Source organism: Tachysurus fulvidraco, chromosome 20, assembly GCF_022655615.1.
Source record: "Tachysurus fulvidraco isolate hzauxx_2018 chromosome 20, HZAU_PFXX_2.0, whole genome shotgun sequence".
NCBI classification, from domain to species: domain Eukaryota; kingdom Metazoa; phylum Chordata; class Actinopteri; order Siluriformes; family Bagridae; genus Tachysurus; species Tachysurus fulvidraco.
This window is the reverse complement of record NC_062537.1, coordinates 194,199-203,248: the sequence shown is the minus strand read 5'-3', so window position 1 is coordinate 203,248 and position 9,050 is coordinate 194,199. Positions and strand designations below refer to the sequence as shown.

At 42.6% G+C, this 9,050-nt stretch overlaps 1 protein-coding gene across 3 annotated transcripts in view; it reads right to left on the bottom strand.

Annotated features, from left to right (window-relative positions):
* Nucleotides 1–328: 328 nt before the first annotated feature.
* The window catches only part of cxadr (CXADR Ig-like cell adhesion molecule), a 15,738-nt gene continuing 7,016 nt past the window's right edge, over nucleotides 329–9,050 (bottom strand). Inside the window, exons 2-8 of one of the 3 annotated variants that reach the window (XM_027158471.2) lie at nucleotides 7,041–7,210; nucleotides 5,088–5,292; nucleotides 4,037–4,192; nucleotides 3,751–3,873; nucleotides 3,257–3,395; nucleotides 1,968–2,300; nucleotides 329–1,847 (exon numbers count right to left, since the gene is read on the bottom strand). In XM_027158471.2, coding sequence (XP_027014272.1) covers nucleotides 1,994–2,300; nucleotides 3,257–3,395; nucleotides 3,751–3,873; nucleotides 4,037–4,192; nucleotides 5,088–5,292; nucleotides 7,041–7,210 — 1,100 coding nt within the window. In that variant the 3' untranslated portion in view covers nucleotides 329–1,847; nucleotides 1,968–1,993. Of the gene's footprint in view, nucleotides 2,301–3,256; nucleotides 3,396–3,750; nucleotides 3,874–4,036; nucleotides 4,193–5,087; nucleotides 5,293–7,040; nucleotides 7,211–9,050 lie in introns of all 3 variants that reach the window. The other 2 variants (XM_027158472.2, XM_027158470.2) reach the window with 2 other exon arrangements.

Here is a 9,050-nt window from a genome sequence, read left to right as displayed (position 1 = left end):
GACAGAGTGGAAGATTGTGAGAAATGTTTTCACTATTAGGTCACCAGATTCGTCACAGAGCCACCAAACTGGTTCTGCTGGTGTGTTTCCTCTAAACAATGCAGCCTGTATCAAAGCTTTAAAATATACACCAAATAACAAGAAGCAAGGATACGATTTCCTCCAAAACACTTTGGCAAACGAAAAACTAAACTGAACAGCAGCATTGACTATGATGTGTATTTTTTCCATTTTTTGAGTCCCTTACAGCAGGAAACTGGTCAAAACTTATTTGTTTAAACACACCAATAAAGCTTTCTGATCCGAATGAAGAAAAAGGACAAGAGTATGTTTTTTGTTTTGTTTTTATTTAAAAATGAACAAAAGAATTCAATTTAAAAAATGTTAAAAATGTAAAATATTAAACAGATAGAAAGAAGGAGAGACAGCTGCTTCAGCAACCAACAGCTCCTCTCCCCCCGAGTTCATGGGGATTGTTACTTGTGGGATTCCCCCAGTGCCTTCCTGCTTAAACCTAGTCTAATTCTATGTTAAGCCCAAGCTCAAAGTTAATTATTTGAGGTTGTCAAATTAAAAAGTAGTTTTCTGTCACATCCCTACATTTCTACCTCTATAGTAACATTGTGATATCCACAAATAGACAACACACCAGACAGACAGACAGCTTATTACAATCTGATATGAAACAGAATCCCACCAGAACTGAAGTGTCGACCTGGTGAACACACGACACAGAGCAGGACAACAAGATTCATCATCATTACTTTCATGACCACAAAGAACAACTTTAACACGGTTTATGGGTGAATGTATTGTCATTTCTCCATTGATATTACATTCCTTTATATTTTCTGCCTGTATTTTACCAAAGTGAGATTGTTAATCTGCCAAAATTAAACACACACACAGACACACACAAGTCTGGAGATCACTTCATTTCTTTGCTCTACTAATAACCTATAAAACATTGGGGGCGGGGCCTCCAGAAGGGACAAGCCTGCAGTGGGTCCTTGAGTCTTACTTCGGTGTGAGCAGAACAAATTCTAATTCAGTGTAGCATTTATCAAATTTACAGAGTTTACAAAGCAAAATGCCCCCAAATCTCTATATATGGTAAAGTACTGGATTTTATGGCTACATGCATGCAATCCTTTCCTCCACCTACATTTGGAAAACCTGCAATGGTGAGAAACTTTTTTTTTTTCTTTCTTTCGGTGCTTTATATGGAACTATAATGTAGTACAGAATTCTGTGAATAAAGATCTTCAGAAACTTTTCTACCACTGAAGGTTTCAACATACATATGATCAGAAGTTTGACATCATACACTAATACAAGTTTTATAAATCACATATTCTATAATATTATATACATAGAAACCTTTATCTTTACACACTGTTGGCCCCAAAGTCAGAGGTTTTCTTATCAGATCAAATGAGATTTTCACAATCTTACTGAAGAGAAACATTTTGGTTCCTGTCCTGGTTCCTGACCTTGGGTCCTGCTGGTATCCGTGTTCCTGTAGCTTGATAAGCTTCACTACAGAGATCCTACATGTTAAACAGACGACAAAATGCTAGCAAATTGCCTAGCCAATGCTTTACTGACTAAAATAGCTTAACCAACAAAATAAAATAATTCATTAACATTTTTGATTAAATGATTGCAGTCACATCACTGAAAATTTGTAGAACTTTAGCTTTCATCTGTGCCAGAAGGATTTAATACAACTGCTTGAAAATAATTTTAGAGGGTGTTGTAGAAAAGAGAGTACAGCTCCATCTCTACACAACTCCTGAAAATAAACTTTAAATGTATTTACAGAGCAGGATGTGGATTATCCAAATCTGCGCACACACACACACACACACACACACACACACACACACACACACACACCTTTTTACTTCATCTGCCCATTATCCAGTTAAATAAATCGTGAGATCAGTGTGTGAAGTTCTTCTTGCCTCTGGTCCACTTGGCCACTTCACTGCTACACAATGGATCCGTCCCGGTTCTGCGCCGGAGTCATGACCGGAACTGCCCCCATGCGGCTGAGGTTGGGCCCAGCTACCCTGCTGGGTGGGATGACTGGGATGATGGGGGTGAGACTGGGTGGGGGATCAGGGACATGGCTGGGTGGAGCCTCATACTCCTCTGATGGAATCTTATTGTACTGGGACTTGGTGTACTCGTGTAGGTTGGAGGGAGACATGGAGCCAAGAGACGAACGCTGACTGCCCACACTGGTGAAACTGCGGGCAGTAGAGATCCGACTCTTTGGGGCAGGAACATCTTCCCTGTGGAAGAGAGAAAGTAAAACATATGACACACACACACACGCACGCACGCACACACACAAAAGCCATCTAAACTGTGTCCAGTTGAAATGCACTCATAAAAGATTCAATGTGGACAACTGCAAGCTAGAAAAACCCCAGAATGTTCAGAGTGGGGTGCGGCAGGGTGAGAAGGGGTGGAATGTCTCATGGCAAAATGGGGTGTGGCAGGAGACGAGAAAAACAATACTCGAAATGATCGAGAGGGAAAAATGAGCGAACTGGACACAACTTAACAGCATGTTAATAAACTCCCATGGAGCAGCACTAATCTCTCAGCATGAGTTCATTCCTGTCGTCCGTTTTGTTTTGATAGGTGTGTTTACACTCACACTCTCAGGCTCACTTGGATCCTGTCCACACAAAAAAACAGGGACAACGGACTGAGCGATTAACTTCACTCATAGACTCTGTGTAACGATGTCATAATTCAGTGTGTGTGTGTGTGTGTGTGTGTGTGTGCAAGTTACACAAACATGCACACACAGATGTCCCCAGTACAGAGCATGCAGCACTGTGGGGGAATTGGTTTAAGCTCCTTTATCCTAGCCAAAGAGAAAAAAAAAGCTCAGGGAGAGGAGGTGGGGCACTACCCCACCCACCCACACACACACACACACAAGGGCATGGACTAAACAAAGTTCTAATGTGATTAGCACAGCAATTCAAAGTAGATAATATAGTGTATAAGCCTTGTTTAACAGAGTTCTGTGTGTGTGTGTGTGTGCGTGTACCTGTGTGTACTTGAGCTGTTTGATGATTCAGTGTCAGACAAAAGCCTCCCACAGGAAGCAAACATCTCACAAAGTCTTTAAAGAGGGAAACCTCCAAATTCCTGTTCATTGTACAGTCCTAAAACTCTGCTTGTGTTTGTGCACTAACGTTGAACTCAGAAGCTGAATCATACAAAAATGTACCTGATTTCATAAGAAATCTCCTTCTCGTACTTCTTCTTCTGACGAGCACGACAGCAGCAGAACAGGAGCAGAGCCAAGAGAATCAGGAACAGCAACACACCGATTACTGACCCTGCAATCACACCCGCTGTGTTCGGGGCTACAGACGGAAAGAAGCAGAGAAACAGTGAAGCGATGTTTACACACTGATTGTATTGGTGCAAGGTGTACTATAAAGCCAGTACCTACTACTGGTTGCCATAGTAATTATGTTTAGCAGAGGAAGCCAACAGCGTGTGACTGAGTGTAATAGAGTTTACAAAAGAAGGATTTTATGTAAGACACACAGCCTTCACTAGCAGACTTAACACTAATGTGTACTCACTTTATTCATCTACGGACACTAAATGTGTAAGTTAAGTGATCAAATGTAATAAGTGTTTGATAGATTGCTCATGTCCAAGTTCTGAGTGTGCTTGTGTCTGAAAGTGTGCGTGTTTATAGTTTTTACTCACGTGCTGTGACTGTGAGCGTCAATACACACTGTTCGGCCCCCACTCGGTTCTGTGCAGTACAGCGGTAACCCCCTGACACTGCTGCTGTTGCATTACGGATCGTCACTGTCCCTGCAGCAGCATCTGCACACACACACGGTCACACACCTTCTTCTATCTTGGTTCATGATTTATCATGTAAGGTTTCATCAGCGATCCCCAGAGCATTTTATACACAGCACTTTACAACAAAAGTACATTTTATTTTCCCTACAGCGAGACCTGGAACTCGCCTTTGTTTTCTTACCCAGAACAGCATTAGCGGGCAGCAGCTTGTTGTCAGTGGTCTTCTCCCATGCGTACTGCATAGGACTCGTCCCATCAGTGGATTTACATCTCAGAACCACCTGATTTCCAAAATAGGGAGAACCCTCGATAGAACACCTCGGCTTAGAGGGACGCACTAAGACACAGACAGACAAACAGTTATAAAAGTGTTAAACATTTGTGAAATCAAACAAACACAGAGTGTGTTCATGGTTTGCAACACACTGCTGGTGTGTTCATGGGTAGTGAGGAGGGAGGGAGGGAGGGAGGGAGGGAGGGAGTGCATCACTCTCGCCACTGATCCCTCGATAAATCCACCTCCACACTACCCCAGGGCACCTCCACCTCCCACTAACACAAACCATCAAGCTGATGATTAGAGCTGCCATCAATCAACTTAATAAAACCCAGAACATCCAGACAGAGAGAGAGAGAGAGACAGAGGAGGACACAGGAGTGTCGGGGGAAGGGCTCACTCAGGAAGGCAGGCGCGCGCACACACACACACACACACACACTCCATGAGATCTGAAATAAAATCCAAACTTCAAACTAAACATCACATCTGGAACACATAAGGAAGGGACAAGGTTAGACAAACCGAGAGACAGACAGAAATACACACACACACACACACACAAGAGACAGATTAGGAAATATCTGTGAGACAGGACATTGGTTTGTGGTTTCTCTGTAGGGGGTGTGCAGTGTGCTAGCCTAGTGTTTAAGGTGTTGGGCTAACAATCGGAAGGGTGTGAGTTCGATCCCAGGTTCACCAAGCTGACACTCTAACCCTGAATTGGCCAGTTGGAAAAATAAATAAATGAGATCCTGTAAGTCGCTCTGAATAAGAACGTCTCCCAAATGCCGGAAATGTAACTAAGAGAAAGTTAGAAATCGAGAGGCTGATAAGGGAACGACTTTACAGCTGAGATCATGTACGAAAGTTAAGTGTCCATGTGCTGTAGGAGAAGTGTGTGTGAGTGTGTGTTTGTGTGTGTGTGTGTTTGTACACACATATACACACTTACCCATGACAGTGAGCAGGACCTTCTTGCTGCCGAGGCCTGGTGCTTTCTTGACTTTACACTGGTACGTGCCGGTGTCTGAGGCAATCAGGCTCGTTACTGTGATGGAGGCATCACCGTTCTTTGGGTCGGGGGAGTTAAAGTGCACTCTGTTCTTTAGTGGGGGGTAATAATTTTCATACGCCCTGTCCCCAGAGTACAGAATTATCTGCGTACACACACAGACACAGACCAGTAAATATTCTCATGTTCATTGCATCAGCAATAAAATAAGAATATACATTACTTTATAAAACTACTATTCCTTATTAAATATATAAATATATTATTTGGCTTTCTGTTTTAATTATTTCACACACAGCAGTGATTTTAATACAAACAGTAATAATAATAATAATCTAAAAACATTAAAACAATAATTACAATATAAATAATCACATTTTCCATTAAAAGGAAACATTCAAGATTTTATTTAAAACTGTCCAAGAACTAATGCAGTAACCCAAGTGTTATTTTAAACAGCTCTCTGATCTAAAGAGGAAAAGAAAGCAGTGCAGTGTTTGTTTGTAAAGCTGAAGTGTTCCACACTTGTGTGTGATTCAAAGCCCTGAGTGTTCTGACCAACCTGAGCTCTACAAGTCACACAAAAACATATAGTATTTATTTATGACAGCTGTGGTAACAGCCCCAAGATAGGGCAGGGCTCGGTGTATGTGGTAGGTAAATATCATGCCTTACTGATACATCATCTGATTCAACTCCACCCTGAATCCTGTCCATGGCAACCAGGACTTGTGTGTGTCAGTGTGTCTGTTTCTCTGTGTGTGAGAGAGAGTCAGTGTGTATGAAAGTGTGTGTGCGTGTGTGTGCGTGTGTGTGTGTGTATGTGAGAGTGAGCGTGTTTTATGTGTGTGTGTGTGTGTGTGTGTGAGACTGTGTGAGTGTGTGTGTGTGAGATTGTGTGAGAGTGAGTGTGTGTGTGTGAGAGACTGTGTGAGTGTGTTGTGTGTGTGTGTATGTTAGATTGTGTGAGAGTGAGTGTGTGTGTGTGTGTGTGTGTGTGTGTGTGTGTGTGTGTGTGTGTGTGAGAGATTGTGTGAGAGTGAGTGTGTGTGAGAGTGAGAGAGTGAGTGTGTGTATGTGAGATTGTGTGAGTGAGTGTGTGTGTGTGTGAGAGAGAGAGACTGTGTGAGTGTGTGTGTGTGAGACTGTGTGAGTGTGTTGTGTGTATGTGAGATTGTGAGAGAGTGAGTGTGTGTGTGTGTGACACTGTGTGAGTGTGAGACTGTGTTGTGTGTGTGTGTGTGTGTGTAAGACTGTGTGAGTGTGCGTGTGTGTGTGTGTGAGAGAGACTGTGTGTGTGTGTGTGTGTGTGTGTGTGTGAGAGAGACTGTGTGAGTGTGTGTGTTTCCTGCACTGCATTTGAAATGCAAAGCAGAATGTGGTCATGTGACCCAACACTATAGTGGAGCAGCATTAACACTGAAAGCTAAAATACAGTGAAACATCAATAATACAGTAAGTAACGTTAGCAACAAGCTAGTGAAAAGCCATTAGTGTTAAACATCTAAAGGTAGGGAAGGAACACTGCTGATTACAGAAAGGACGTCACAGCACAGAGCGATCTACAGCACAGAGCGATCTACAGCACAGAGCGATCTACAGCACAGAGCGATCTACAGCACAGAGCGATCTACAGCACAGAGCGATCTACAGCACAGAGCATCAGGCTGCATCACACCTGGCAACAGGTTACGGCATGAACCCTGACCTTCTGATCAATAACCCAGGGCCTTAACACTGGTGTTGCTGCCACGGCTCTGACGTCAAAACCTTCAGACTCACACACAGACTCACACACACACAGACACACACACAGACAGACAGACTCACACACACAGACACACACAGACACAGACACACAGACACACACACAGACACATCTTCCTCTCTCACCACTTTCTCTTCTAACTGATTGTCAGATGGCTGAAGGCTCCACTCGATGTCCAGAGGTCCAGTGTCCTGTGGTGAGAGAGTGAAGGCACAACCCAGAGTCACAGTGTCACCACTTGCTTTCTCCACAGATGCTGGGCCTGAGGACGATATCTGCAGCCCACACACTGATCCTGTGCACAAACACACACACACAGACAGTATAGTAAGCTACATCAGTAAGTATGGTTTTAGGGTAAATGCTACACATTTCAGATATTTAATAGGGAACCGTATTCCTAACGCCCTACACTGTACTTTCATTAGAGTACAAATCTTACTGCCCAAACTTACTGCAGTGCATTGTGGGATTTCAAGAGCGCTTTGTGTGTTTTATTCTCTATAAGGAGATAAGACCGAAACGTCGGCACCAAAATAGTACAGTATGAGTGAACAGGGTGTGCCAATATACACAAAAACACAAGACAACAGCTTGATGTTAAACACACACACACACACACACACACACACACAGACAGACAGACAGACACTTAATAATAAAGTGTTTTAACTCAGAAGTGCAAGTAATGATGGAAAATAAACAAAATGGAAGAAGATAGAGAGACCATTTTAAGAAGAATTCGAGCTTCACAGTTAATCAGGACACAAAATAAAACACTTTCCTCTCCTAAACACTGAGAACCATAAAACAGTGTGTTGTGTTTAGAGGTTTATTTCCAATTTATTAATACTTATTTATTCAAGTTTAATGTTTAAAACTAAAGTAAGAAAAGAATCTTCATCTTCTACTGACAAAATGTAAAACATCATCATCTGACCAACAGCCAGCGTGAGGAACAGCAGGGATTCTGAACTGGTGTCACAGTGACTACAGGTTACATAACGTCACCTTACAACAATCCTGTTTATAATTACAATTAAAATTAAATACAAATTTAAAGGAAAAGCACTAACTGTACATGACTATGAGAGACGTGTGTTTGGAGAAGCTGTAGATCAGACTTCTGTTGTGTTTTTCTGTCCTGATGCATATTAAGTTCAGTAGGTTTACACAGCAGCCCAAACCCAGAGGTCCTCAGCAGTGTGCACTCATTACACCACGAGGACTTAAAGCCCTGTACGGTTTCATCTCAGCTCTATTTAACTGATCACCTGAAGCAGTACAACATCTCCTGAGCTCAGCTTTCAGTACACACCACAAAGCTCAGGTGTTCTACAGAATATCAGGAACTCTCCTGTACAACTATAAGAGTTATAACTCAGATTAACAAACACTTCTTTTGCCCAGATTATTTATTTCACTATTTCATCACTGTGCATTAACACAATGTTCAGGCATCTTCTCACTTTAAACTATTAGAACTAAGAATCGAAAGGAAAGACACCAGAGCTAAAGTTTATGTTCTGCAGCAGTTATAATCTGCTTCTGACAGTAAAGTGCTGTTTGTTTCTGTCAGGGTTGTTGTTAAGCTGTCTGACATCTCACCAAGGTTTGGATCTAGCTGCAACACACCTTTAACACATACACATTGATTTTGTAGAAAGAAACTGTGTATTTGTGAGTTGCTTCTCCCACGTTTTTGCTCCTACACATGACGTACCAACAGAGGATCACATCTCCTAACAGCAGATGGGAGGACAAGGAGATAAAGACTGGTGAAAGAAGTTTGGTATGAGGGAAGTAAAGCAGTGCTGAGTCACATTCACACCTCCCCCAACACTGAACCCCCCACCCCACCCCCCAAATACCTCCCCTGACCTTTGGCCTAGAGAGCCAGCATGAAAATCTCTTCATTATCTTCCACAATCACCCCCTTCTGTGTGTGTGTGTGTGTGTGTGTGTGTGTGTGTGTGTGTGTGTGTCTGCCTGGACACTGATTCACCTCCCTCATACAGAGACTCACACATCCCCAGTTACACACTATGACCTACTTCTGTACAATTCAGTGCAGAAATGTACTCTGTGTGTGTCTGTGTCTCTCTCCGTGTGTGTGTGTGTCTGTGTCTCTCTCC